This window comes from Dermochelys coriacea, chromosome 28 (assembly GCF_009764565.3).
Source record: "Dermochelys coriacea isolate rDerCor1 chromosome 28, rDerCor1.pri.v4, whole genome shotgun sequence".
Classification (NCBI taxonomy): domain Eukaryota; kingdom Metazoa; phylum Chordata; order Testudines; family Dermochelyidae; genus Dermochelys; species Dermochelys coriacea.
The window spans coordinates 855,349-882,956 of NC_050095.1; the positions used below are offsets into that span (position 1 = coordinate 855,349).

The 27,608-nt window shown below is 66.6% G+C and overlaps 3 protein-coding genes across 11 annotated transcripts; 2 read left to right on the forward strand and 1 right to left on the reverse strand.

Moving 5' to 3' along the window:
- The first annotated feature begins 1,638 nt into the window (after window positions 1–1,638).
- On the forward strand, window positions 1,639–10,280 carry TSC22D4 (TSC22 domain family member 4). 3 transcript variants are annotated; one of them, XM_038386216.2, is made up of 4 exons: window positions 1,639–2,643; window positions 3,092–3,246; window positions 5,911–5,962; window positions 6,269–7,085. In XM_038386216.2, the coding sequence occupies exons 1-4, from the start codon at window positions 2,074–2,076 to the stop codon at window positions 6,437–6,439; spliced, it is 948 nt and encodes a 315-aa protein (XP_038242144.1). In that variant the 5' UTR covers window positions 1,639–2,073; the 3' UTR covers window positions 6,440–7,085. The 3 variants fall into 3 exon arrangements, with proteins under 3 accessions (XP_038242144.1, XP_038242146.1, XP_038242145.1); XM_038386217.2 differs by having other exon boundaries at window positions 1,661–2,643; window positions 5,914–5,962; XM_038386218.2 differs by lacking the exons at window positions 5,911–5,962; window positions 6,269–7,085 and adding an exon at window positions 10,034–10,280 and having other exon boundaries at window positions 1,658–2,643.
- Window positions 10,281–11,162: 882 nt separating this feature from the next.
- Window positions 11,163–19,838, forward strand: PPP1R35 (protein phosphatase 1 regulatory subunit 35). 6 transcript variants are annotated; one of them, XM_038386193.2, is made up of 10 exons: window positions 11,181–11,226; window positions 12,203–12,263; window positions 12,794–12,957; window positions 13,808–13,896; window positions 14,120–14,200; window positions 16,053–16,332; window positions 16,505–16,635; window positions 16,845–17,559; window positions 17,644–17,736; window positions 17,934–19,838. In XM_038386193.2, the coding sequence occupies exons 1-8, from the start codon at window positions 11,196–11,198 to the stop codon at window positions 17,016–17,018; spliced, it is 1,011 nt and encodes a 336-aa protein (XP_038242121.1). In that variant the 5' UTR covers window positions 11,181–11,195; the 3' UTR covers window positions 17,019–17,559; window positions 17,644–17,736; window positions 17,934–19,838. The 6 variants fall into 6 exon arrangements, with proteins under 6 accessions (XP_043359651.1, XP_038242121.1, XP_038242124.1 ...); XM_043503716.1 differs by lacking the exon at window positions 12,203–12,263 and having other exon boundaries at window positions 11,163–11,236; XM_038386196.2 differs by lacking the exon at window positions 14,120–14,200.
- MEPCE (methylphosphate capping enzyme) lies at window positions 18,148–26,019 on the reverse strand. Of its 2 annotated transcripts, XM_038386174.2 has the most exons (5): window positions 25,788–26,019; window positions 24,301–25,700; window positions 20,556–20,774; window positions 20,350–20,476; window positions 18,148–18,911 (listed from the first exon to the last, which is right to left on the reverse strand). In XM_038386174.2, exons 1-5 carry the CDS (start codon window positions 25,876–25,878, stop codon window positions 18,859–18,861), a joined length of 1,890 nt encoding a protein of 629 aa, XP_038242102.1. In that variant the 5' UTR covers window positions 25,879–26,019; the 3' UTR covers window positions 18,148–18,858. The 2 variants fall into 2 exon arrangements, with proteins under 2 accessions (XP_038242102.1, XP_038242101.1); XM_038386173.2 differs by having other exon boundaries at window positions 24,301–26,019.
- Between the last annotated feature and the right edge of the window lie 1,589 nt (window positions 26,020–27,608).

Below are 27,608 nucleotides of genomic sequence, written 5' to 3' on the forward strand. Positions count from 1 at the left end.
GGGGAAGGGGTTAATTGGAAGGGGGTGGGGCGCCATGGCAGGGAAGGGATTAACAGGTTGGGGTGGGGGCGCAGCAGGGAAGGGGTTAACGGGAAGGGGGTGGGGTGCCGTGGCAGGGAAGGGGTTAACAGGGTGGGGTGGGGGCGCAGCGGGGAAGGGGTTTAACGGGAAGGGGGTGGGGTGCCGTGGCAGGGAAGGGGTTAACAGGGTGGGGTGGGGGCGCAGCGGGGAAGGGGTTAACGGGAAGGGGGTGGGGTGCCGTGGCAGGGAAGGGGTTAACAGGGTGGGGTGGGGGCGCAGCGGGGAAGGGGTTAATGGGAAGGGGGTGGGGTGCCGTGGCAGGGAAGGGGTTAACAGGGTGGGGTGGGGGCGCAGCGGGGAAGGGGTTAATGGGAAGGGGGTGGGGTGCCGTGGCAGGGAAGGGGTTAACAGGTTGGGGTGGGGGCGCAGCGGGGAAGGGGTTAACGGGAAGGGGGTGGGGTGCCGTGGCAGGGAAGGGGTTAACAGGTTGGGGTGGGGGGCGCAGTGGGGAAGGGGTTAATTGGAAGGGGGTGGGGTGCTGTGGCAGGGAAGGGGTTAACAGGTTGGGGTGGGGGCGCAGCGGGGAAGGGGTTAACGGGAAGGGGGTGGGGTGCCGTGGCAGGGAAGGGGTTAACAGGGTGGGGTGGGGGCGCAGCGGGGAAGGGGTTAATGGGAAGGGGGTGGGGTGCCGTGGCAGGGAAGGGGTTAACAGGGTGGGGTGGGGGCGCAGCGGGGAAGGGGTTAATGGGAAGGGGGTGGGGTGCCGTGGCAGGGAAGGGGTTAACAGGTTGGGGTGGGGGCGCAGCGGGGAAGGGGTTAATGGGAAGGGGGTGGGGTGCCGTGGCAGGGAAGGGGTTAACAGGGTGGGGTGGGGGCGCAGCGGGGAAGGGGTTAACGGGAAGGGGGTGGGGTGCCGTGGCAGGGAAGGGGTTAACAGGTTGGGGTGGGGGCGCAGCGGGGAAGGGGTTAATTGGAAGGGGGTGGGGTGCTGTGGCAGGGAAGGGGTTAACAGGGTGGGGTGGGGGCGCAGCGGGGAAGGGGTTAACGGGAAGGGGGTGGGGTGCCGTGGCAGGGAAGGGGTTAACAGGGTGGGGTGGGGGCGCAGCGGGGAAGGGGTTAATGGGAAGGGGGTGGGGTGCCGTGGCAGGGAAGGGGTTAACAGGGTGGGGTGGGGCGCAGCGGGGAAGGGGTTAATGGGAAGGGGGTGGGGTGCCGTGGCAGGGAAGGGGTTAACAGGGTGGGGTGGGGGCGCAGCGGGGAAGGGGTTAATTGGAAGGGGGTGGGGTGCTGTGGCAGGGAAGGGGTTAACAGGTTGGGGTGGGGGCGCAGCGGGGAAGGGGTTAACGGGAAGGGGGTGGGGTGCCGTGGCAGGGAAGGGGTTAACAGGGTGGGGTGGGGGCGCAGCGGGGAAGGGGTTAATGGGAAGGGTGGAGTGCCATGGCGGGGGAGGGGTGGCGGGGAAGGGGTTAATGGGGCGGGGTGTAGCGGGCCGGGCGGGGGGAGGAGAGAGGGGGCGGGGCGAGGCTGGGGCGGGGCTGCGGGAGCTGTCAGCTGGCCCGGGGGGTCGGGGGCGGGGCTTGGGGGAGCTGTCAGCTGGTCGGGAGGGGAGGGGTTTGGGGGAGCTGTCAGCTGGTCGGGGCGGGGGTTGGACTTCCTGGAGCGGGGACTTGTCAACAGGCGGCAGGTCTGGCCTGACTCAGGCCGGGCGGTGGGGATCGGGGGGCGCCCCTAGGGCAGAGAATAAAGACCCCAGCGCCCCCCTCCCCGACTTGTCCCCCCTTCCCCGGGATCCTGTCCCCCTGGGAACAACTTCAGGGAACTTTGCAGCCCCACTCCCTCCATGGTGGGGGGCCGGGATGCCCGAAGCCCCCCAGAACTGCCCTGTGACCTTTGACCTGCAGGTGAGCTAGAATCGGGGGGGCACCGGTGCCCCCCCCTTTGCTGCGTGTGCCTGTGGGGATGTCACTGCCTGCGGCTCCGTCTCTGGCCGGAGACCCCAGTGCGGGCCTGGCGCGAGCCCGGCCCCGGTGAGCGGGCGCCGGTGCGGGGACCATGAGCGGCACCAGGAAGAAGAGCAGCTTCCAGATCACCAGCATCACCAGTGAGTTCGAGCCGCCAGCGGCGCCGCCTGGCATGGAGCCGCCGGAGGACGTGGCTGTGCCGCGGAACGGGCCCCCCGGCGCCGCCTCCCGCTTCCGCCTGGTGAAGCTGGACCAGGGCCCGGGTGAGCCCTACAAACGGGGACGCTGGACCTGCCTGGAGTACTACGACCGCGACCCCGAGCACCAGGCCATGGGGCGGCTCCTGGGCACCGCCCGGCACCCGCAGTCCCTCGACTCCCGCCTGGAGCTGGCCGGGCTGGTGCCCAAGCCCCATGGCTACTTCAGCCCCTTGCTGCCACCGCCCTGGGGTGGGCATGGCCACTCCCAGGGCACAGCCCATCCCGGCGAGCACCTGCCCCGCTCGCTGGGGGGTGGGGAGAGGACACCAGGGGGCACTGCGCCAGGAGGCAGAGCTCACAGCCATGGGCCCCCCACGGAGCCGAGCCCAGGGGTGGAAGAGCTGCTGCTGCCCCATGGCCTCGCCCAGCGCATCCGGAGGGAGGTGGAGGAGAGGCACAAGGTAAAGGGGCCCGGATGCCTGGATTCTGTGAGGGAGGGGAGCTCCATGGGGTAGCGGTTAGCCCCACCAGCCAGGGTTGGGGTCAAGTGGCTGGGGAGGGAGGGGGTGACTGTGGTGGGGCCGCCCCTTGGGCACCATCTCACCCCCCTCCAAAAACCTGCTTGGGGTAGCGTTGGCAGGTGGAACTCCCTGCCACTGAATGCTAGCAGGGCTCACAGGGAGCAGAGCAGGTTTATTTCAGGGGTTGGGGGTGAGGACCGCCCTCTCCTGTGCCATAATGTGGTGAGATGCATTGTGGGAATTTCTGAGCCCTGAACCCCCTCCCAGCTGTTAACTCTCCCCCTCCGCATACCCATCTCACCCCATAGCTAGCCAGTGCCCCATCCTGGGGTTGGAGCGGGGCCAGTGCCCCGTGGAGGCCTAATCTCTAACTGCCTCTCCTCCCCAGGTGCCACCCCGAGGCTCCCGCCCCTCATCTCCGGCCCCCCACTTTTTCCGGGAAGGGAGCCCCATCCGGAAGGGGTCGGACCCCTTTGGAGGCCACCTCAGCCTGGCCCGCTCCATGTTCGCTATGGGGGTGCACCAGGACAGCGACGATGAAAGGTGAGGCGGAACTTCCTGTCCAGTGTGCCTGACGGCGGGCGGGACTTCCTGATTTGCTGAGGGGTGGGTTGGACAGGGCGTGGGGGGCTGCAGGGCTGAGGCCAGCGGGGGGGGGCAGGGTGAGGGAGGCGGATGTGCTCAGTGGAAGAGGAAGGAAGCTGGGGGGGGGAAGTTGCATTTGAATGGCTGGGAGCGGATGTGACTCAGTTGTGCTTCATGGATCGAGGGGTGGGGATTGGGGAGGGATCCCGGCAGCAGGGGAGAGGGGCGACATGGGGAATGCAGGGTGGGGGGCAGAGGAGCAGATCAGAGAGACCCTACAATAACAAACCTCTGCACAGTTAAGCCTTCCTTTTGGTAGACCCTACAATAACGAGCAAGTGTTCCCAAAGCCCCCGACACTCGCAAGGGGGCCTGTACAGCCCTGCAGCCTCTGAGAGACCCTACAATAACAAACTGCCCCAGTGCTCCCACCAGACCCCACAAGTGAGGGGCACCAGCAGAGCTGGGGCGGGCAGGGCTGGGCTAGCAGTGGCTGCAGATCGGGAGTGAGGGGCACAGGCAGAGCTGGGGGGTGCATATGCACCAGTGGGGGAGGGGGAGCCTTGGGGGTCACCTCCACTCACCCCACAGCAGAGACAGGGAGCTCAGCTATCTCACCACTAGGTGGCAACAGATCCTTAAACATTCTGGCTGGTGGGATTCAAGAGGCGGGGGAGGGCAGGATGCCTGGGTTCTCTCCCCATCTCTGGGAGGGGAGTGGGGGCTGGTGGTTAGAGCAGGGTGGCCTGGGAGGCAGGACGCCTGGGTTCTGTTCCCAGAGTGTGCATTTGCAGGGGGTGGGTTATGGTCCCAGTTTCCATGGTAACCCCCCATGTGTCCTGCCACCCCCACCCAGGAAATATAAACAGAAGGTGGCAGCCTCATAAAGCCGCCTTTGTTCCCCCCACCCCCACAGACTCCTGATCAGCAATGGTGCTCCCCGCCCCCATCCCTCTGTATGTCCCCCCATGTGAGACACGGGGCCCGTCCCCTCTAGGGGATGCTGGCTCCCACCTGGTCCCAGAGGGGGGACTGGCTGGCTCAGGGGGGTGGGGAATGGGGCACAGGGGTATTTTCAGGTGCTGCGTCTCGAGGGAGCTCTGTTGGGGGGTGCTGTGTCCCAGCAGGGGGAGCTCTGGGCTGGAGGGGCTGTGTCCCAAGAGGGGGGAGTTCCCTTTCGGACTGCCAGCTGGGCATGGTGCCAGGCGCCCCATGTGGGCTGTCCCCCCACCTCCTGGGAAGGGGGGTGCTGGGGGGGTGGTGCCCAGCCAATGGGAGTGAATGAGCGGGGGCTGGGCAGCGCTGGCTGGCAGCGAACAGCTGGGTGCTTCGACCACAGCAGAGCCGGGCACCTCGGCGTCTGCCTCCCTTGCAAGCCGGGGTCCCTTTGCTCCCCCCAAGGACTCTGCCCCCCCAGCCGGGCTCCCAGTGGCTGAATTTGGGCTGCGGAGGATCCCAAGGGAGTCGGGCCCCCATGGCGCTGGAGCTGCCGGGCATCTCGGTCAAATCCCGGGTGAGCTGCTTTGAGGCGCAGCGAGAGCTCCGCGGCTGCGGCTGCTGCTCCCTCCCGGACACTGGGGATCCCGCTCGCTCCCGCCGCCGGGGCTGTGCCTCCCCGGCCCCCTCCCGGGGCACGTCCCCTGCTAGGGCCAAGCCGGGGGCCCCGGGGCCCCAGAGCCGGGGGCAGCTGGGCGCTGGGCGCCGAGACATTGACAAAACCCTGCTCTCCCTGCTGCTCATCTTCCACAGGTACCGGGGGGCGGGAGGGGAGGGGCTCGGGGGCTGCCCTCCTGGGGGGCTAGGTCATGGCCAGGCTGCATCTTTGGGGGGGGGCTGGATTTGAGGGGCTGTGTCTCAGGTGGGCAGCCAGGGGTAGGTGAGTGGGGGGGTCAGAGAGGAGGCTCAGGCTATATTTGGGGGTTGCTTGAACACAGGTGTATTTGGGGGGTTGAGTTGGTCAAAGTTTGGGGATCAGGGTGAGTTTGGGGGGCTCAGTCTGAATTTGGCATGAGGTTTAGGGGTGAGGTGTCGGGGCATTCCAGCCCAGGTGCTGGGGTGACTTTGAGGTACTTTAGGGCTTTGGGGTGTCAGACTGGGGAGAGCTTTGGGGGGCAGGGGCACCATGGGAGGCAAAAAGCCCAATTTAGGGAGCTGGTTCCCTGTGGTATAAAGTTCCAGAATGTCACGTCCATTTCTGGGGCTGCAGGTCGGGAGCGAGGGGCACCGGCGGGGCAGGGGGCTGCAGGTCGGGAGCGAGGGGCACCGGCGGGGCAGGGGGCTGCAGGTCGGGAGCAAGGGGCACCGACGGGGCAGGGGGCTGCAGGTCGGGAGCGAGGGGCACCGGCAGGGCAGGGGGCTGCAGGTCGCGAGCAAGGGGCACCGACGGGGCAGGGGGTTGCGGGTCGGGAGCGAGGGGCACCGGCGGGGCAGGGGGCTGCGGGTCGGGAGCGAGGGGCACCGGCGGGGCAGGGGGCTGCGGGTCGGGAGCGAGGGGCACCGGCGGGGCAAGGGGCTGCGGGGCGGGAGCGAGGGGCACCGGCGGGGCAGGGGGCTGCGGGTCGGGAGCGAGGGGCACTAGGCCCTGTGGGTCTGTCTCTCAGTCCCCGTCTCTCTGCCCCGCAGCAGCTCGGGCAGCAGCATGATCGCTATCGACAACAAGATCGAGCAGGCCATGGTGAGTGACGGGGCCTGGGGGGCAGGGCTCCTGGGTTCTTTCCCTGGCTCTGGTTGGGGAGTGGGGGCTGGTGGGTTAGAGCAGGGGGGCCTGAGAGTCCGGACGCCTGGGTTCTCTCCCCAGTTCTGGGAAGGGAGCGGGGGCTGGCGGGTTAGAGCTGGGGGGCTGGGAGCCAGGACTCCTGGGTTCTCTCCCTGGCTCTTGGAGGGGAGTGGGGTCTGGTGGGTTAGAGCGGGGGGGCTGGGAGCCCGGACACCTGGGTTTTCTCCCTGGCTCTGGGCCCTGACCCCCGTCCCTGCCCCCCAGGACCTGGTGAAGAGCCACCTGATGTTCGCGGTGCGGGAGGAGGTGGAGGTGCTGCGGGAGCAGATCAAGGAGCTGGCCGAGCGCAACGCGGCCCTGGAGTGGGAGAACGGGCTCCTGCGCTCCCTGGCCAGCCCCGAGCAGCTGGCCCAGCTCCGCCGCCCCACGGCCTGACCCCCACCGGGGCCACACGAGCTACGATCCCGCACATGTGAAGGGGCCTGGCTGGACGGGGGAGCTACTAACACAGCATGTGCCTTGGGGGAGGGGATGGAGCCAGGACTCCTGGATTCAGTTCTCAGCTCGGACAGGGGCCAGGGGACTGGTGGGTGAGAGCAGCGGGGCTGGGAGCCAGGACTCCTGGGTTCTCTCCCCGGCTCTGGGAGGGGAGTGGGGGCTGGTGGGTTAGAACAGGGGGGCTGGGAGCCAGGACTCCTGGGTTCTCTCCCCGGCTCTGGGAGGGGAGTGGGGGCTGGTGGGTCAGAGCGGGGGGCTGGGGCAGCAGGACTCCTGGCTCTGGGTCGGGGGCAGCTTCTCAGGGTGGGGGTTTTAATGCAGCAGGGGTGGGTGTGGGGGGCTCCATGCACTGGTGGGGGTGCCATGCCCAAAGTAGAGGGACTGGACTGGCCAGGGCAGGGGTGGCCCCCCAAGACTGGCTGGGGGGGCTGTTGGCCACGTGGGTGAAGTGTACTGGGCCGTGGGGGGGGCAGAGAGCCCCCCGAGGTGGGGGAGGGGACGGGACGGTGGTGGCAATAATAATAATTTGTAATAAAGAAACTTTTATAGTATTTCAGGTTATTAAAATAGCAGCAGCAGCCGAGCCTGCGTCTGTGTGTGGGCGCTAGGGGGCGCCATGCTGGGGGGCCTGGGGCGCCGTGTGGGGGCTCAGCAGGGGGCGCTCCAGCCATCTGACAGTCCAGCCCTGGTCCCTTTGGCTGAGGAAATGCTCCAGCCCAGCCTGTGGGGTGCGAAATCCCGGCTCGGGTGACCCCATCCTGCCCAGTGCACCCCCGGCCACGTCAGCTGGACAGAGGGACAAATGGTCACTGTGCAGGTAACCAGCCACCCCGCCCCAGAGGTGGGCCCGTCTCAGCGCCAGGCGAGGGGTCCCCGTGTCACCACCTGCGGCGGGACACTTTGTTTTGACGTTTGAAGGCGGGGGAACAAAGACATTTGTTCTGTTCCCGGCCCCCCTTTCTCCTCCCTCCCCCCGGACACCCTGTTCCAGCCGAAGCAGGACAATGGGGACGGACCATCAGTGGCCCTGGGGTGGGGGAGGCAGCGAATAAAGAGCGTCTTGTTCGTGGTGCTGGGGACAGGCCAAGGAGTCAGCTGGGTGCCCACGTGGTGGTGGGGGGGCAGGGGCTGGAACCCCCCCAGGCCTGGACTCTGCAGTCATTATTCATCTGTAGGGCAACAGGTGGGGGGATGTTGGAAGAGGGAAGTTGCAGAGGTTCCTCCTGCTGGATGGCTCAGCCCGTGCCCTGGGTCCTCCACCCTCCACCTGGAAACACCAACCCCACGTCCCCTTCTCTGGGGCCTGTGGGTCGGGAGTGAGGGGCACCAAAAGATTTGGAAAATGTAACAGAAAAGGGGTGACTGTTCCCCCTGCTCCCATCTGCTGCTCTAACTCACCAGCCCCCACTCCCCTCCCAGAGCCAGGGAAAGGACCCAGGAGTCCGGGCGCTCAGCCTTAAGGGCTGGGGATGTGGAGGGCGTTTGGTTTTCATGTCATTCACCTGCTCCATCCTTGAGTGACTGGAAGAGACAGACAGGGACTCAGACAGACAGACATTCCCTGCACTCCCGACCCACAGCCCCTGCTAGCCCAGCCCTGCCCCCCCGGCTCTCCGGTGCCCCGCACTCCCGACCCACAGCCCCTGCTAGCCCAGCCCTGCCCCCCCGGCTCTGCCGGTGCCCCTCACTCCCGACCCACAGCCCTGCTAGCCCAGCCCTGCCCCCCCGGCTCTGCCGGTGCCCCTCACTCCCGACCCACAGCCCTGCTAGCCCAGCCCTGCCTCCCCCGGCTCTGCTGGTGCCCCTCACTCCCGACCCCCAGCCCTGCTAGCCCAGCCCTGCCCCCCCGGCTCTGCCGGTGCCCCTCACTCCCGACCCCCAGCCCTGCTAGCCCAGCCCTGCCCCCCCGGCTCTGCCGGTGCCCCTCACTCCCGACCCACAGCCCCTGCTAGCCCAGCCCTGCCCCCCCAGCTCTGCCGGTGCCCCTCACTCCCGACCCACAGCCCCCTGCTAGCCCAGCCCTGCCTCCCCCAGCTCTGCCTGTACCCCTCACTCCCGATCCACAGCCCCTGCTAGCCCAGCCCTGCCTCCCCCAGCTCTGCCTGTACCCCTCGCTCCCGATCCACAGCCTCTGCTAGCCCAGCCCTGCCCCCCAGCTCTGCCGGTGCCCCTCACTCCCGACCCCCAGCCCTGCTAGCCCAGCCCTGCCCCCCCGGCTCTGCCGGTGCCCCTCACTCCCGACCCACAGCCCCTGCTAGCCCAGCCCTGCCCCCCCGGCTCTGCCGGTGCCCCTCACTCCCGACCCCCAGCCCTGCTAGCCCAGCCCTGCCCCCCAGCTCTGCCGGTGCCCCTTATTCCCGACTCCCAGCCCTCTGCTAGCCCAGCCCTGCCCCCCAGCTCTGCCGGTGCCCCTCACTCCCGACTCCCAGCCCCCTGCTGGCCCAGCCCTGCCCCCCCAGCTCTGCCGGTGCCCCTCACTCCCGACCCCCAGCCCTGCTAGCCCAGCCCTGCCCTCCCCAGCGCTGCCAGTGCCCCTCACTCCCGACCCGCAGCCCTCTGCTAGCCCAGCCCTGCCCCCCCGGCTCTGCCGGTGCCCCTCACTCCCGACCCCCAGCCCTCTGCTAGCCCAGCCCTGCCCCCCAGCTCTGCCGGTGCCCCTCACTCCCGACTCCCAGCTCCCTGCTGGCCCAGCCCTGCCCCCCCAGCTCTCCGGTGCCCCGCACTCCCGACCCCCAGCCCCTCTAGCCCAGCCCTGCCCCCCCAGCTCTGCCAGTGCCCCTCACTCCCGACTCCCAGCCCCCTGCTAGCCCAGCCCTGCCCCCCCAGCTCTGCCGGTGCCCCTCACTCCCGACTCCCAGCCCCCTGCTGGCCCAGCCCTGCCCCCCCAGCTCTCCGGTGCCCCGTACTCCCGACCCCCAGCCCCTCTAGCCCAGCCCTGCCCCCCCAGCTCTGCCAGTGCCCCTCACTCCCGACTCCCAGCCCCCTGCTGGCCCAGCCCTGCCCCCCCAGCTCTCCGGTGCCCCGCACTCCCGACCCCCAGCCCCTCTAGCCCAGCCCTGCCCCCCCAGCTCTGCCAGTGCCCCTCACTCCCGACCTCCAGCACCCTTGGATTGCTGGGTTCCTGATCCCGCCTCACAATGGGGCCAGAGAAGCTAGAACCCCTGGGCTCGGGGCTGTGGAGCCAGGGTGCCATGTGGGTGCAGGGGGTGCTGCTGGTTCTGCTGTCCGGGCTCTTGGCGCCGGGCTGGGCCCAGCCTGCACGGTGCCGGGTGGGGGAACGGCTGCCGGTGTCTGGCCTGGGGGGGGCCCCGGCCCAGCCACCCCGGGCCCATTGTCCCTGCGTCCCGCTGCGCTGGGTGTGTCTGGCCGCGGCGGGAGCCGGCCTGGCTCTCGGCCTGCTCTGGGTCCGGTGCCGGAGGGTGAGTCCCGGACCCCACCTGGGATCTGTCCCAGAATCCCCTGGGGTAGCAAGGGCTGAGTCCCGCTCCCCGCACCCCCCCAACCTCACGCCGTCTCTCTCTCCCCGCCCAGGCCCCTGCCCCCCAGGACCCGGGATCCCCCGAGGCTGCCCTGCTGCGCGATGTGTCCAGCCTCTTGATTTTCATCCGTGCCCAGCTGCGGCAGCTCGTGAGGACGGAGAGGGGAGATGCCACCCTGCTGCCCCCCTGCCCCTCAGGGGCCCCTCGGTCCCATGCCACCCACTAGCGGGGGGCTGAAGTGGCCTCCTGGCCTGGAGATCAGCCTGCGCTTGTGCCTCCCAGGGGACCCTCAGCCCGCAGTGTCGGTGGGGGGGGTCGGGGGTGTCAGCCCCTCAATACCATGGTGCATCTGTCTGTCCGGCCCCACAGGGCGTGGGAATAAACATGGCTGGGAATGTCAGCAGGGGGCGTCACTCGCCTTGGTGTAGGGGGACTCCCTTCCCCCAGGCCCCTCTCCTCTGGCCCCCTGGCCAGCCCTCCCTGGGTTCCCCTTCCCCAGCATTCCCCTCCCCCATCCAGCCCCCCCCCGGTCCTCAGTGCTCCCCTCCCCCGGGCTCCCGGCGCTCCCCTCCCCCCAGCGTTCCCCTACTACTTAGCCCCCCCTCGTCCCCCAGAGACGACCCCTACCATGGGGCAGTGGGAGGCTGGACATTGGGCCAGCTGAAAACCTGAAACGGTCAGAGGTCACAGGTCAGGCGGCAGAGAGGGTATGAAGGGGAGGTCAGAGGTCATGGGATTTCTGAGGGAAAGGGGTGATGCCCCATGGGGCATGGGAAGAGAACTTCATCTCCCCCAATGTCCCGTGGTGAGGGAACTACATCTCCCACAATGCCCCGCGGCGAGGGATGAGGGAACTACATCTCCCACAATGCCCCGCGGCGAGGGATGCGGGAACTACATCTCCTACAATGCCCCGCGGCGAGGGATGCGGGAACTACATCTCCCACAATGCCCCGCGGCGAGGGATGCGGGAACTACATCTCCTACAATGCTTCGCGGCGAGGGATGCGGGAACTACATCTCCCACAATGCCCCGCGGCGAGGGATGCGGGAACTACATCTCCCACAATGCCCCGCGGCGAGGGGGCGAGAACATCTCCCACAATCTCGTGTCGGGAGGGGAGAGGGAACTACATCTCCCACAATGCCCCGCGGGGAGGGTTGTGCAGTTGGACTCCGCTCTGCCCCTGCCCCGTGAGGAGTAGGTCGATGTGATGAGCAGCCAGAGCGGGCGAGTCACGTGGGGTCTGAAGGGGTGACGTAGACGGACGTGGGCTCTGGGGGGGTGAGGGTCTACGGGGGGTGATGCAGAGGGGGTAAGGGAGGTGGGCTCTGGGGGGGTTGTGTGGGGGCTCTGGGGGGGTGAGGGTCTACGGGGGGTGATGCAGAGGGGATAAGGGGCTCTGGGGAGGTTGTGTGGGGGCTCTGGGGGGGTGAGGGTCTACGGGGGGTGATGCAGAGGGGTGCGGGAGGAGAGGCTATGGGAGATTCAGTGGGGCAGGGGATGTTCTTTGCGGGGTGCTGTGGGAGGGGTGTCCCTGGGGGGGTGATGTGGGGCAGGGCCTATGGAAGTGACATGGGGGAGGGGGTCTCTGGTGAGGCATTTACACGGGCGGGTCGCGGGGGACACAAAGAGATATGGGGCTGAGCTGTGTAACCCATTAGAGGGTCTGTCTCAGATCCCCTTGGTGATGCCACTGCTTCCATGTCCCCACCTCTGGGGACCCACCCCCTTTCTCAGGTCCTTTCCCCACGGGGCGGGGCCCCCGACCCCTTTGCACCTAGGATCCCCGCTGTGGGACGTCACCCCAGGGAGAAGGGCTTAAAATGGGGGCTGGGCATGTCAGCCTGGAAGAGGATCCGGGGGCCGTGTGCATGTGCCAGGGGCTGCCACCACTCAGCTATGGCATGTCCTGCGCCCACAGACCAGAGCCGGGGAGAGAACCCAGGAGTCCTGGCTCCCAGCCCCCCTGCTCTTACCCACCAGATCCCAGAGCCAGGTCTGGGCCGCCAGTGGTAGGGAGTCCCACAGGTGCCTGGTGTGCCAGGGAGGAAGACTCCTTGGCACCCGGTGGGGTGCGGCCTTGTGGTGCGGCTGGAGGGGGCTCTGCACAGGCACGGTTTGGCCGCTGTAGTGAAGGGCCTGCCTGAGCCCCCCGGGTCCAGCGTCTGTCTGTCTGCCTCTGCCGTCACCCGGCTGGCTGTCGGGCTCTGTCCCCAGGTCCTGAGGCAGCTGCTGCCCCGGGTGTGGCCGGGCAACTGGGGCCCATTCAGCTGACAAAGTGAGAAGTTCTCTCGTAAGTTGGGGGGGTCTGGCTGTCCCGGGCCGGGCCGGTGGCTGGGCGGGTGCTGGCTCGGGGCTAGGAGCGGCTTCAATTGGGTGTGGGTGGGCGGGGGGGGCAGACTGAGCTGAAGAAGGTGGGGATTTCCTGCGGGGGGGGGCGGCTGGTGACAAAGGGACTCCTTGCCTAGCGCTGAGATGCGCCCACCTCGGGGCGGGACAGCCGGTGTCATGGGGACCTCTCGCCCGGCACTGAGATGCGCCCAGCTCTGGGGCGGGGCGGCTGGTGACACTGGGACCCCTCGCCCGGCACTGAGATGCACCCACCTCTGGGGTGGGGCAGCCGGTGACATGGGGACCCCTCGCCCGGCACTGAGATGCGCCCACTTTTGGGGCAGGGCGGCCGGTGACACAGGGACCCTTCGCCCGGCGCTGAGATGCGCCCACCTCTGGGGCGGGGCGGCCGGTGACCCGGGGACCCCTCACCCAGCGCTGAGATGCTGCCGTTGATCCAGGCCTTTCCCTCGGCAGGATGAGTTCCGCATCTGCTCCCGGCTCTGGGTTTGCTCCTTCTGCAGCCCCAGATCTGACCCTCTGGGCTCCCCTCACCCTGCTGAGAAGAAGAGACCCATGGCGAGGCGTGGAACTGCGAGGTGGGGCTGCTGCCGGGGCCCCCTGCCGTGGAGCAGGTGGAGGTGAGCCGACCGGGGCGGTGCGGGGGGGCATGGATCCCTCCCCCTTCTGGGTCTCACACCCCTTTCCTCCTCCTCCTCCCCCCAGACCTGCTTCTTTGTCCACCGCCAGGTCCGGGACCTCTGGAGTCCGAGGGCCCAGTCGTTCTGCCGGCTGACGGGGCTGGACGGCGGGGCGAGCGGCATTCACGGCGCCGGCCTCTCCCGCGCCACACAGTGCTGCCCCCTGCTGGTGCAGGTGTGACTGTCGCCTTCCTGCCAGTCCGCCACCTTGCAGGACTGCGTCTCCCAGCATGCAGTGCGGGCACGGGTGGGAAATGTCAGCCTCCTGCATGCTGGGAGACGTAGTCTGCCGTGGAGCATTGCATGTTGGGAGTGGTCCCATCCCCCATGCTCACTTCTCCTTCCCCAGCAGGAGCTGCAGCCCAGCCCCCAATGGCACCTGGGGGTGGGGGGATGCGCTTGGGGCCCCCAACGGCACGGCCGGTGGCGGCGAGGAGGAGGAGCAGGAACGAGACATGCACAGCGCGGAGAACACCAGCCTCGTCTACATCTCCAGCTTCCAACACGTCACCGTGGGCCTGGCCTTCGCCAAGGGGCGCCCCTTCCGCCAGCCCCCTAGACCAACTGCGAATGCCGGGGCTGGGGGGCCCCTTCCGCCAACCCCCTACGCCAACTGTCAGTGCCGGGGTGGGAGTGCCAAGGCCATGTCCCCTTCCTGATGGGCTGTTCTCCCCCCGTCTCCTGGCTGGACCCACAAGAGGGCCTGTGGGGTTCCCGTGCCCTGCCAGCCAGCTCTCTGCCCCCCCCCCCCCCGGGCCTGCTACAGCCTTTGCATTTCCTCTCCCCACAGATCTCTCCATGGGGGCTGTGACAGCCACATCCACCTTCCTGCTGCTGCTTCTGCTGTGCCCCATCCCGCCCCTCCACCAGTTCCTGGAGGTAACTGCAGACTCCTTGGGGGGAGGACAGGGCTGGGATACCCAAAGGACCCACCCACCTTATTCTTCTAGGAGGCGGGGGGGCTGGGGAAATCCCTGGCTGGCTGGGCTCCTGATTCTGATTGGGGGGGATATGGGGCCGGCTGGGCCTGCGGGTACAATCCAGGAGCAGGGAGGGGGTAGCAGATGTGTGGGTGAGGCCGGTGTCTGCTGCTTTTCCCCAGCTGACCTGTAGCCCCAGCGAGTGGAGAGTCACCCTGCTGGCCCTGGCGCTTGGCCACTTCCTGCTCTCGGCCTTCCTGGAGGTGAGTGACCCCGGGGAATCCTGCACCCCCTCAGGGGTCCGCAGCGCCCGGGCCCCCAACCCCCGCCGGGGCTGCCGATCATGCGCCGTCAAACTCCCAAAATAAAAATTGAAACACCCAAGAAAATGTCACCCTGGACTTGAACGCTGGTGAATGGGAAAAGGGAGCCCGGACTCCTGGGTTCTCTCCCCGGCTCTGGGAGGGGAGCGGGGGGCTGGTGGGTTAGAGCAGGGGGGGCTGGGAGCCCGGACTCCTGGGTTCTCTCCCCGGCTCTGGGAGGGGAGGGGGGGCTGGTGGGTTAGAGCAGGGGGTCTGGGATCCCGGACTCCTGGGTTCTCTCCCCGGCTCTGGGGGGGGGGGGAGCCCGGACTCCTGGGTTCTCTCCCCGGCTCTGGGAGGGGAGTGGGGGCTGGTGGGTTAGAGCAGGGGGGGCTGGGAGCCCGGACTCCTGGGTTCTCTCCCAGGCTCTGGGAGGGGAGGGGGGGCTGGTGGGTTAGAGCAGGGGGTCTGGGATCCCGGACTCCTGGGTTCTCTCCCCGGCTCTGGGGGGGGGGGAGCCCGGACTCCTGGGTTCTCTCCCCGGCTCTGGGGGGGGGGCGCTGCTGGGTGAGAGCAGGGGGGGCTCTGGGAGGGGAGGGACTCAGGGCGGGGGATGGTCTCTGCTCCCCTCAGGCTCCAGATGGGAGGCTGGGGCCCGAGGGGCGGGGTCAGGGGCGGGGCTTCGAGCCCCGCCCTTCCTGCGGCCCGCTAGGGCCCAGTCACAACGGCCGCCATGCTGGGGCGAGAACGAGGCTGCAGGCGGCGGACACGCCCCCCCCACGGGCGCCGCCATCTTGGTCTGAGAAGGAGGCCGCTGGTCGCCGCCATCTTGGAGTGGGAACGAGGCCGGCCGGGGAGGACGCGCCGAGCCGCAGCCCCGCCCCCCCACCTGCCGCAACCGTCGGCGGCCGCGCGCGGGAGCCGTTGCGGGGCCGGGCCAGGCTGGCGCCTCCCGGCGATGACGCGGCCCCCGCGGCCGGGCCCCCCCCCCCGCCCCGCTCCGGCCCGGGGCCCCGCCCCCCCGCGCGCTGCCCGCCCTGGACCTGTCGCTCAGCCCCGCGCGCGCCGGGGGCGGGATCCTGCGGCGGCGGCGCGGGGCGGGGGGGCGCGCGGGGAGACGCCAGGTGCGGGGGCGCGCGCTGTGCCGCGGGGGCTCATGGGAGCGGGGGGCGCTGTGCCCCGGGGGCTCATGGGGGCGGGGGGCGCTTGCCGCGGGGGCTCATGGGAGCGGGGGAGGGGTGGGGGCGCTGTGCCGCGGGGGCTCATGGGAGCGGGGGAGGGGTGGGGGCGCAGTGCCCCGGGGGCTCATGGGGGCGGGGGGCGCTGTGCCGCGGGGGCTCATGGGGGCGGGGGGCGCGTGCCGCGGGGGCTCATGGGAGCGGGGGAGGGGTGGGGGCGCTGTGCCCCGGGGGCTCATGGGGGCGGGGGGCGCTGTGCCGCGGGGGCTCATGGGAGCGGGGGAGGGGTGGGGGCGCTGTGCCGCGGGGGCTCATGGGGGCGGGGGGCGCTTGCCGCGGGGGCTCATGGGAGCGGGGGAGGGGTGGGGGCGCTGTGCCCCGGGGGCTCATGGGGGCGGGGGGCGCTTGCCGCGGGGGCTCATGGGAGCGGGGGAGGGGTGGGGGCGCTGTGCCGCGGGGGCTCATGGGAGCGGGGGAGGGGTGGGGGCGCAGTGCCCCGGGGGCTCATGGGGGCGGGGGGCGCTGTGCCGTGGGGGTCATGGGGGAGGGGATGTGTGTCGGGTGGGGCCCCGTGCCCCAGGGGATTCTGGGATAGCCCAGGCCCCCGCCCCAGGCTAACTGCTGCTCTCCCCCAGGTCCGGTTCCTGCTGGGCTCTGCCCCGGACGAAGCCCCCCCCAGCCCGGAGCCCTCGGCCCCCCGCAGCCCCGCTGTGGTGGCAGAGGCTCCGCGGGCGAAGTCGGGGCTCGGGGGGGCGGCGGGGGACCTGGCCGCCCCCCAGCTGCTCACCAGCCTGGCCCTGGGCGAGGAGGTGCAGGCAGCCGTGCGCCAGGGCTTCGACGCCCACCGGGCCGCCCAGGAGCTGCTGGCCACCTCCTTCCTCGCCCGCTGCAGCGTGGAGGGCAAGGCGGCCGCAGGTGAGAGGTGGGGCGCCCTTGGCCCTGCCCCCTTCCCCGGCTGTGCCGGTGCCCCTCAGCCCCCTGCTTCCCCCAGCTCTGCTGGTCCCCCTCACTCCCGCCCCACAACCCCCTGCCCGCCCAGCCCCCCAGCCCTGGGAGGGACGTTCCCAGCCTCTCTCTGCCCCACCAGGTATGAACATCCCCCGGGAGCAGCTGCTGTACCAGGGGCTCGTGAGCCTGCGGGTGCCTGCAGAGGAGGTGCTGAGCTGTGCCGTGCAGGAGAAACGATCGCTCGTCCGATCCCAGCCTGAACCCCGTAGGGTGAGTAACTGTCAGTGGGTCCCTGGCTCCCACCCAGCCCCAGGGTGGGGACTGGCTGGCTCACAGGGGCGGGGACTGGGGCATGGGGCCTGTCCCATCTGGGGGGCCCTGCTCCCATCCGGCCCCAGGGTGGGGATTGGCTGGGTCAGGGGGGTGGGAAATGGGGCAGCAGTATGTCTTACCAGTGGGGTGTCTCCCCCCTTTCCCAGGAGCCCGACCCTGAAGGCCCGGACCTGCTGATGTTCTACGAGCCCTCGGAGCTGTTCGCGGAGACCCCGTACCTGGGCGTGGAGGGGCTGCCCCCCCTGCGACTCCAGCCCCACGTCCGACCCCCGGCCTCCACCTTCCTGATGTTCCGCAAGCTCCAGCAGTGGGAGGCCTAGCGGGGCCAGGACATGGTGGCTGGGCTCCAGAGACTGGTTCGGGGGGGGGCCCCCTGCTCCGCCTGAGCTGTGTTCACACTCTTTGTACCCAGCCCCCCTGGGGGTCACCAAATAAACCCTCCCTCTGGGCGCTCAACTGTGGTGCCTGAACATTGGGGGCCCCCCCACGTGCACTGTGGCCCCCTGCCACTGAGCGGGGTGTGTCCCATTGAGCCCCATGGGGGGGATGGGCGGTGGAGGATTGTGTTTCCCAGCATTCCTGGGGGGGGGGGCGAGACATCCCATAATTCCTGGGCTGAATGGAGCAGGGACGTTTCCCCGCAGGCTATGCACGCGGTCCTGCTGGAGGGGGAGGGGGAAAAGCGCCTACATCTCCCAGTAGCCTTTGCGCGGCGGGACTGCATTTCCCGTGAGGCTCGGCGGCGGCCCAGCCCCTTCCCGTCGTGCCCCGCGCGCAGGGATGGCGGGCGCGCGCGGGCCGCGACTCTCGGCGGCGGAATTCGAACGGGTGAAGCTGAGTTACCTGGACACCATCACCCAGGTAACAGGCCGGACCATGCGGCGAGGCGGGGGTGGGGGCTCCCCGGGGCCTGGCGCCGGTTCTCATCCCTTCCCCTCTTCCCAGGAGCTGCAGGAGGCGGCCGGGCTGATGGGGCAGCTGGACCGGAACCTGAGCGCCTGGGCCCGGCGGGCGGGGCAGCCGGAGGCGCTCGCTCAGGTATCCCCCCCCCGTCGCCCCAATGGTGTGTCCCGTTCAGCCCGCTCCTCCCCCCCTTCCAATGGTCAGGCCACGTGCCCTCCCCCCGTTCTCAGCCCGCTGCTCCCCCTCTCCCCATGGGCTGGCTCAAGGGCCCCCCACCCCCCCTTCTCAGCCCGTTGCTCCCCCCTTCTGAGCCTGCTGTTCTCCCCCCCCAGGTGTGGTGCCGATTCCAGGCCCAGCTGGCTGCTGCGTGCGCAGCCCCGGGGCCCCCCCGCCTCCCGCCGCCCGGCCCGGCCCAGCCCAGACGCCCTGCTGGAGGGAGAGCGGAGCCGGCCGCCCCGCCCGGGGCTGGTCAATAAACGCTGCCTTGGGCCTGGCCCCGCCTCTTGCCTGGATCCTTTTCGCCGCCCCCCAGGCGCCAGGCCGGGCAATAATCGGTAGCTTTTATTTATATATAATAGAATCAACATCTGTAAAGATAAAACTCCACGTCACACGCGGGGGGCACCCCACACAGCCCCCCCAGGCAATGCCGCTGGGGTCCCCTGCTGCAGGGGGGAACCGGCCCAGGGCCAGCAGGAAGGGATCCACCAGGCACCTGCTGCCCTGGCTGGTCGTCCCCCCCCCCCCCCCCAACAATAGATGCAAAGGGCCCCTCCCATCCCTGCTGCAGAAAGAGGAGCTGGTGGGGGTGGGGATCAAGGGAGTTTGGACAGCGGACTGGGAGGAGGGGGGAGGACAGACTGTTCCACCACCCCCCCCCCCAGCCCTGTGGTGGAATGAAGTGCGCTGGGCTCCAACTGGGGCCAGGCCCTGGCCTCCTTTCCTCACCTCCCCTGGGGGGGCTGTACAGGGCACCCCATGCAGTTCTCCAGGCTGCAGCGCTAAGCAGTGTCCAGCAGGGGGCAGCCCCTCTCACCCGGCGGATTCATTCCTTGGCAGCTTGGTGAGCGCAAACCCCGCAGGCCGGGCCCTCTGCCCAGAGGCCCCTGGGGCCATGCGCCACATCCAGGGGCTGCCGATCTCGGGGCGCGGCGGCCAGTCCTGCCCGCCCCCGGGTCCGTCGGGCTCAGCCCAGCTGTCCTCCGATGCAAAGAAAAAAACGGGGGGCTCCAGTCCCGAGCGTCGGCCGCTTCTCCCTCAGTGGGTGCTGGGGTGGCCCTTGTGAAGGAGATAGATGGGGCGCTGGAACCCTGTGGGAAGACGGGGGCAGCGGGTTAGTACAGCACTGCTCTGCCCGGCCCCGCTGCTCCCCTTCCCCCATCTGGGGCCCCCACAAATCGGCTAACACGGAGACTTGTTACGTTGCCACAACGCTGCTGAGCAGGACTGTGAGCAACACCGGAGGAGCCCCTCCAGCTCTGCCGCCCTCCACAGACCGCAGATGTTAAGAGCCAGGGAATCGCTCTGCATCTCGACTGTGAATCCTGCTTGTTACAGGAAGCTCATTAGGTTGGTCTGCTGGGGGTAGGCACAGTTTTAGGGACGCCCAGAGCATGGGGCTGCATCCCTGACCATCCTGGCTAATAACCACAGATGGCCCTGTCTGCCGTAAACTGAGCGAATTCTTTTTTGACCTGCGTTATACTTCTGGCCTTAACATCCCCCAGCAAGGAGTTCCACGGGTTAACTGTGCGTTGTGGGAAGACAGCCTGGCTTGTCACAATCCAAATGTTTCAAGGGGAAGTGTCGATTTGGACGGAAACATTTGGAAACTAGCCGAAATCCTATGAAGCATTTTGTTTTGACTTATTTTGCAACTGATAAATATCAAACGTCCATTTTAATGCCTTGTAATAAATATAAATAGATAGTAATTAGGCCTGACAAATTAGATTGGTCAGTAAATGTCTTTCACCGTATCCACAAACCAACCAAAACATATTGCCATGGCTAACTGAAGTTTACAGACAGGCAAAGGAAGGAAAATGCTGCCGGAGAGTTTATAAAAAAAAATAATAATAATAATCCAGTGATTTTGGAATTAGCCTCCTTACAAAGGCACTAGCCAATGCATATTAAACACAGGCCGGATTTGTTGATTTAAGGATACTGACATTGTATATTTTGACAGAGAACGTTGACCAGTTGCGTTTCAACTGCATAAATATTTTTGAATCAATGTCGACGGTCAGTAAATCCTTGTCCCAAAATTTCACACAACGGTGAACATGTAAATCAATCAAAATGGGGGAAAAAAAATCCGTGAACCCCTGTACAATGGTGAAAATGTAAAAATAGATGAAAACCTAAAAGAAGCCTCACTATCCCCTGAAATACAAATCGAATTCTGCCAAGCCTGATATAACTATTAAATGAACATATACAATAAAAGTAAATATCAAAACTAAATTACCATTGCAACAACACATTGTGTTATCAAAGCGGAAATACTGAAAGCACGCAACGTTTCGCAAAGTCTTTTGGGATTGTCTCCTTTAGATTTGACTTTTTTGCCCCAATTTCGGACAAACCAAATGCTGTGGAGTTTCCCAACGGGTCAGAAATTCTGGTTTCCAGCCCAGTTCTACCGATGGCAGACATCCGCCATCGCCTTATTCAGCCTGCCAGCAGGTCGCCCCAGCCGATGCGTTATTGGCCCAGGCTGCCCAAGTGGGGCCCCCCTCTCACCTCTGGAGCTGTTGTAGGGCCTGGCCACCAGCTCGCAGCTGGAGAACCCCACCTCCGGGGAGGTCAGGTAGGAGGGGAACTGCTCCGGTTTCAGCTTGATGCGGTAGTAGTTTCTGTAGATGGTTTCCTGGAGAGAGGAGACAGGCATCAGCCAGGGCGGCGGCTGCAATCTCCCCCCCGCCCCCCCCAGGCAGGCCGGTGCTCACCGTCAGGTTCTTGCGCTTGCCGTAGGAGGACCAGGGCTGGGGCTCCAGCAGCAGGAGGCCGCCAGGCCGCAGGTGGCGGTAGATGCGCTTGAAGAGCCGCTTCAGCCCGTCGTCCCCCCAGTTGAGGTGCACCCACTTGGTGAGGCTGAGACACAGCACGACGTCGTACTCGGCACCCTGTGTTTCCAGCAGCTCGTCCCGCTCCAGCACGTAGTTCCCCTGCGGGCACAGGGAGGAAGTGACGGGCGGGCCTGGGAGCCAGCCAGCCCCAGCACATGCTGGGAGAACCCAGGCATCCGGGCTTCTGGCCCCCCTGCTCCGAGACCCACCCGCCCCCACTCCCGTCCCAGAGCCGGGGAGAGAACCCAGGAGTCTGGTGGCCAGCCCTAAGGGCTGGGGATGTTTGGTTTCCATGGCACGCCCCAGAGATCAGCCCCACCCTCCAGAGAGATTGTGGGCCCACACCACACACAGCCCCCACCCCCAGATCAGGGCCTTTTGCAGCCTCCCAGACTCCTCCTGCCGCTGCTCCAGGGCCCACACCACACGGCTCCCCTCAGCTATCTGGAATTCCCCCAACACCACAGAGCCCCCAGAGCTCAATGGGCCCCCTCTGTCCCCATGAAGGTCAAGATCAGGATCCCCCCTCCCCACCTCAGACACACACCCAGCCCCACAGGTACCTTCCCCCCAAAACACCCGGGCTCGCTGGACCTGGCAGAAGCCTTGCTCAAAATCAATTTTTCCATTTGTGCTTCAGTTATTTTCTGGACCAACCCTTCGGCCATGTTGATTTCCAACTAAATACAGCCGGGTTTGGTCCATCTCCGTGGTACCTCGCAAGGTCCCCTATCGCTACACGCAGCGTAATACCGTCAGCTCCTCATTCACGGCATGCTTTCAGCCTAGACAAAGGCGACAGATCTACTTTGTGTTCACAACTGGGCCCCAGCCACACAGCCTGGCCCCCAAAGTTAGCCGTTCCCCCCCCCCGGTTGGCTCTTCCTAGCAAACCACAGCCTCGAACCCCCGCTTTTCATAGAGGTTCCTGCGTATTGCAGCCACTTGAAGAGACAAACACATTTCGCCCTTTGCGGGGTCAGGCGTACCTTTCCGCAGGTTTCTTTTCGAAAAGAAAAACTTGGCATTTGAGCAACAAAAAATTAAAAAAAAACAGCAACTTTTATCCACCAGGCTTCCAACTCAGCAGTTCCCCGGTTCCTGCCATACAATGCCTCCCCCAGGTTATCAGCCTGTGGGGGTGTAAATATTTACCAGCCTCCATGCTGGGGGCATCTACAGGAATCTCCCTCCCCCCAGGAGTTCAGGCTGTGACCCGCTTCTCTCTGCAGCCTCGTGGCTGCGTTAATCAATGACCTACTGCGTGATCCCAGTCACTTCTCTCTGGGAATTTAGACTGGAGGCTCCTCAGGGCAGACGCTGTCCAGTGGTGGGTCTGGGCAGTGGCTGGCACAAGAGGGGTCGGGATCTGGCTGAGGAAGGGAGATCCGGTGGCACAAAGGGGATCCCCTATCATGGTCAGGGGTGGAGGGTGGTGTCTGGGAAGCCCTGATCTCAGTTGGGGGGCAGTGGTTCCACACATGGGACATTCTAAAGAATTCTGGAAGGGGTCAGGCATTTTTAACACAAGACTTCTGGGTGGAGGGGCACTATGGGTTCCAGCGTGCCCTGCTGGCCACATTGCATGCTGGGACTTGTAGTCCCATGCCAGGCCCGCGCTGGAATTGATGCTCAGCTCTGGCTGATTTGCGAGCGACAGGTCGATAGGTCCGACAGGATCGGGGGATCGGTGGCTTTCTACTCACTTTCCATTCAGGCATCAAACCCGCCAACCAGGCCAGGAAGAGAACCCAAGAGTCCTGACTCCCTTCCCTCCGTCCAGCTGTTAGCCAATGCTCCTGCCTTCAGAAGAAACATTAACTCTTGAACTCGGGGGTGACCCCCTGGGTAGCCATCTCACGTCCCTTGGCCCCAGTGCCAGCTGGAGATCGCACCTGTTCCATGGGAGAGGTGTGCCCGCTGTGGGATTTCCCAGGCAGTTCGGCTGGGCAGGGTCGCCCTGCGACAGGCCCGAGAGCGTGGGTGAGATTGGCACTAGCAGGGGCAGGGAGAGGCCTGCCTGCCTTGCAGGACCAATATACCATGGTTCTACCCAACAGACAGCACCTGGCACATAGTGTGACCTCAAAAGGGGTGAAAGGGACCCAAGCAGAGCTGCCAAAGGTGCCTGCGTACAGATTATCAGCCCCCCCAAGGTGAGAACCTGCTTCCCCCATCTATCCAAGCCTGGCCAGAGCGTTTCCATTCTGTTACAGGCTAGATCTAGGTCATCGCAGTGGTCCAGGAAACATTTCTCTGCATACCAGCTGCTGGATTCCTCCAGTCAAGGATCTTGGCCCTGCGGACAGAATCCGTCCCCCCGGACATGTCTAGTTCTCCGCCCATTCGGCAGCAGATCTCAAAGTGCACAGACAGAGGCTTGGAAAGGATCATTAGGGGAATTCCAGGGCTCAGGCCCTTCAGGGACCCCAGTGAGCAAGGCTCCTTAAGTCCCGTGAGCCTCATGCAAGGTCCAGCATTGGAGAGTGGGGAAACTGAGGCACAGGGTCAGGAGGAGAGCGGAGAATAGGAATCAGATAGAAGCCAGAAACGTAACCCCCGGAAACTGAGCGGTTCTGCCACATGCCCCCGCCCGTCTAAAACTGATCAGAGGAACCTGGGACATAGCCTTCCTGTTCCAATCCCAACAGACTGAGGCCCTGCTGCTCCGGGGACAAGCCACCCTCAACTGCCTTGTGGACTTTGATTTCCAAGCCCCACAGGGACAAGGACAGAGTTGAAAATCTAAGCTCCGAGGAAACAGCCTTCTGACAACCCAACTCCCCTCCTGGAGGGGAAAGGCCTAAGCTAAGGCCCTGTCTGCGGGCAGCCGTCTCCTCAGCCGGCCCGCCCGGCGGCTAACCCACCAGCTGTGGGCACAGGGCAGCACTTCTGCCGTCAATCATTGCCCGGTTAACGGATCTGCCCCCCCCGGTCAAGAGCTGGGTTCAGATGTGGCTGGGCGCCGTTCATCAGCTGATCTCGAGAGCACGTCTCACAGAGCGAAACGGGTGTCAGCCCATTTCAGGTAAACCAAGGCAGAGGTGAACCAAAGTGGCCAAGGTCACACACATCCCACCCTAAAATTCTGTGCTCTCCTGCTTTCAGTGGGGATTCTGGCTCTGTGAGAGGATGGATGGACGGCTGCCCCTCGGCAGAGGGGCTCTGCTGAAACAAGCCAGGAGCTATTTAACCGGTCCCTTCGTCTTGTCAGTTGCACTGGTCTCCTGCTTGCAGGGGAATCCTCGCTCCCCATATGCACCCATGCCCCCCAGGAAGATGAAGTCGCTCCCCCTGAATCAGAAGTTAGCAGCCCAAGAAGCTATTCCACCAGGATTCAGCAATTTCACCTACCCACCCCCCAGGCAAGGCCTCCGTGATCCTACCAGCCCATCCCACCTAAGCCACTGGCTGGCCTAGGAGAGGAGGTAATCCCCGCCCTCTCCTATGGGATGGGAGGGCTCCTCCTGCCAAACTCTAGTCCCTCCCCCAGGATCTTAGGGGGTGTGTCTGTTGTGTGACCTCCCACCTCCTGCTGAAAAGCAGCTGAGTGGGCGGCCACTACCCACACCAGCGACGCCCCCGAAAGGTGGGGCCCTCCCCCTCCACATCCTAGGCCTCTTACCCGGACGAAGATCACGTTGTCGGGGAAGTCGGCAGCACCCGCCCCATCCTGGGGCACCCGGGGAGCAGCGATGGGTCCCCTACTGGCCGCCAGCGAGGCGGGGAAGCAGCCCCTCCGCCTCTTGGGGCCGTCTCCGGCTGGCGTCTCCTCAGCCTCCTCCTGTCGCTGCTGGATCTCCTCGGACAGGTAGTGGCGGATGTTCTGGCGGGCCGAGTGGATCAGGGCCCCGTCTATGTCCAGCCCCACCACCCGGGCGGGTTTCCACTTCTTGGCCACGCTCAGGGTGAGGTGCCCCACGTTGCAGCCCAGGTCCAGCACCTCTTTGCCCTGGAACCACTCGGGTTTCATGACCCGCAGCCGGGCGTCCTCGCAGTTGGGGTTCCGGTAGCCGTAGTATTTGCAGTAGTTGCCGTATTGGAATTTCCGCTGCTGACGCCTCCGCTTGGCCGTGGGCACCTGTTGGTGCCTCCCGGCCCCTTTGCCCTTTTCCGGGCTACTCTTGCCCGGCTGGCCCCCGCCTTTGCCCCCGCCCGGGGTGGGGGGAGGCGGTGGTAGCTTGGCCCCCCCGGCCGCCTCTGATTTGCTAGAAGTCCGGCGCCTTTTGCGGTGGTGGCGGCCGCCGGAGAAGGAGGCACAAGAAGGGGTGACGCAGCCGGCCCCCTCGGCGGCGAGGGGGAGCAGCGGGGAAACCACCTCGTCCCTGCAGTTGATGGCCGTGTTGAGTTCGTAGGGCTGCGGGGTGGGACAGGCGCCGTCGCAAGCCTTGCAGGCCACCTGCTTGCAGTCCCCGGCCCCGGCCCCGCCCCCGCCCCGCTGCTGCCCCCGGTGGCGGTGGCGCTTGCGGCCCGTCTTGAAGGGCGAGGCCAGCACCAGGGCCGTGTCGCCATCCTGGGCGTTGAGGCTCAGCGGGTCCGTGATGTCCTTGGGGATGAGGATCTCCACCGGGTCCCGGCCCTTGGCCGGCAGCGGCGACGACTTGGGGGTCTCGGCGTTGAGGGCCTGGTTCACCTCCTCGTCCAGGAGGCTGTTGAGGTTGAGGGGGTCGAAGATGTTGCCCCCCAGCAGGAACTCGGAGGGCAGCACCGGGTCGCACTCGGAGTTGACCCGGCGCCGGCGCTTGGAGGCCGGGTGCTTGAAGCCCACGTTGCAGCTGTTCCGCCGCTTGCCCCGGTGGGGCTGGAAGCCGTTGCGGGGCCGCTGCAGCTCGCCCACGCTGTCCTCCTCCTTGGGGCCGGCCCCCTGGTGCAGGGCGGCCTCCTGGTGCGGCCGCCCCAGGGGGCCGCTTCCGCCCCGGCGCTGGCCCAATGGGGCGGCCTCCTCGTGCAGCTGCAGGAGGGGGCCGCCTCCGCGCCTGCCGCCGTCCCCGCGCGGCGGCTCGGCCTCCTGGCGCGGGCCGCCCCCTTCCCGGCGCTGATTGGCCGGGGCGGCCCCCTGGTGCAGCTCCGCCGAGGCGGCCTCCTGGTGCAGCTGCACCAGGGGGCCGCCCCCTCCCCCCGCGGCCGGGGGCTTGAGGGGCGGCGGCGGGGCCGGGACCAGGAACGTCTCCTTGTCCGCCGCCATCTCGATCATCTCCTGCATGGGGGCGGCCGCGCTCCGCGCGCCCCTCAACGGCCGCACCCGCCCCTCACGGGCTCCGCCGGCGCATGCGCCTCCGGCCCGCGGCGCAGCCGCGGTCGCCTTCCTCCGCCGCCTTCACCCCGGCGCGGGGCCCCAACGCGCATGCGCTGCGCCCCTCCCCGCGACGACGCACCGCCCCCGCGTGGCGCATGCGCGGCCCGGCCGCCCGCGCGAGGCCCAGGAGGAGACAGCCGCGGCTCGCGTCTCCCAGCTCGGACGCGATGGCAAGGCGGCCCCCCCGCCTGCGGTAGATATACCCGGAGGGCGGGGCCGCCGGGTGGCACGCCCCCTCCCGCGGCCGCGGACCAATCAGGGCGCCGTGTTGTCCCTTCCCACGTGGAATGGCGGCCAATCCGCTCGACGGACGCCCCCTGCGCGAACGTTGCCCCTGCGCGTGAGAAGCACCGCCCCCTTTTCCACTCCTCCCGCCCCGCTGCCGTGGTCCTAGCCAATCAGGGAGCACAACGGAGGCTACGTAAGCCAATCGGAGCGCTCGACTCTCATCCGGCCTAGCTCCCATGGGCCGCGCGGTGAGGTCCTCCGAGCTCAGAGCTGTCCACACAAAGTGCCTGTTGGGGGGGGGGGGGGAATGTTTTTTCACCCTATTAAAAAGTGTCCAGCCGGGCTTCGGTGACAGGAACCGGGTTAGAAAAACGGCGCCTCGTGGGTGGTGTGTGGAAACGGATTTAAAACCCGACGCCGGTTCAGGCACTGACGTGGACACCTCCGCCTCCAGCTCAGTCCGCCGCCGCGGGGGGTCTGGGCCGCTTTGCACCCGGCGCCATCCCGCCTGGCGCGCGGGGGGGGAACCCCACGCCGCGCCCCGTGTGAACGGCGAATTCAGAGCCCGCTCGTTGTTTTTCACCTCCAATATCGAGCCCCCGCCCAGAGGCAGTGGACAACGGTCACGTGGGCGGGGGGTCGCAAGGCATGCTGGGAGTTGTAGGTTTTTAACCTCTCCCCGCTGAGGCGGACTCTGCGCCTGCGCAGAACGAATTTTCCCCGCTCAGGCTCCCCCTCCCCCTTTGTAGGAGGGGGGCACCACCTGGCCTCCCCGACGGGTGATCGGGGGGGAGCTTCCCCCCTGACCTTTCACCCCAATTAGAGAACTGTGACTTCTGACCCCTCCGAAGGTGGGGATCACCTGCCATGCCTTTGCCGAGTGAACTACGACCTCTGACCCCTGCCTGGTCACCCCAGGGAGGTCACCTGGCTTGTCACGCCAAGTGAATGAGCCTGACCTCTGACCCCCCTCCTACCTCTGACCTTTGGAATTTCCTCTCCCCATTCCCGACCTTCCACCTCCGGCCCGGGGTAGGATGGGGGATTCCTGTCCCATTTGATCTCTGACCTCTGACCTATGCCCCAGGAGCAGTCCGGCTACCTCTCGCACCCTGACACCAGCCCTCCCAGTGAAGGGGGGACCGGCTGGAAGATGAACACATTATTGGAGGCACCTGCCCAGGGTGGCCACTCACACATCAAGGTCCCACTTGCCCCTGCTGGTGTGACCCTGCTGCCGCCCGCATGACCTCAAGACACAGGATGCATGGAAGATCATGCCACTTGGGGCAGGACCTCTTAAAAACAGGCACCCCCTTCATCCAATATCAGAGAAAAGCAGATATGGTTTTGTCTTAATACTGGATTGGGAACAGACCCTAGAAAAGCAGGACAGTCCAGTTTAATAC

Excerpts from the sequence above, each read along its gene's own strand:
- TSC22D4 (XM_038386216.2), top strand. The coding sequence starts at position 2,074 with ATGAGCGGCACCAGGAAGAAGAGCAGCTTCCAGATCACCAGCATCACC. Across the intron at positions 2,644-3,091 it reads AGGTGGAGGAGAGGCACAAG|GTGCCACCCCGAGGCTCCCG; the intron begins GTAAAGGGGCCC and ends TCTCCTCCCCAG. Across the intron at positions 3,247-5,910 it reads CAGGACAGCGACGATGAAAG|CAGCTCGGGCAGCAGCATGA; the intron begins GTGAGGCGGAAC and ends TCTGCCCCGCAG.
- PPP1R35 (XM_038386193.2), top strand. The coding sequence starts at position 11,196 with ATGAGCAGCCAGAGCGGGCGAGTCACGTGGG. Across the intron at positions 12,264-12,793 it reads GGGCCCATTCAGCTGACAAA|GATGAGTTCCGCATCTGCTC; the intron begins GTGAGAAGTTCT and ends TTCCCTCGGCAG. Across the intron at positions 13,897-14,119 it reads CCCTCCACCAGTTCCTGGAG|CTGACCTGTAGCCCCAGCGA; the intron begins GTAACTGCAGAC and ends GCTTTTCCCCAG.
- MEPCE (XM_038386173.2), bottom strand. The coding sequence starts at position 25,878 with ATGCAGGAGATGATCGAGATGGCGGCGGACAAGGAGACGTTCCTGGTC. Across the intron at positions 20,477-20,555 it reads GCAAGCGCAAGAACCTGACG|GAAACCATCTACAGAAACTA; the intron begins GTGAGCACCGGC and ends TCCTCTCTCCAG. Across the intron at positions 18,912-20,349 it reads GCCCTACAACAGCTCCAGAG|GGTTCCAGCGCCCCATCTAT; the intron begins GTGAGAGGGGGG and ends GTCTTCCCACAG.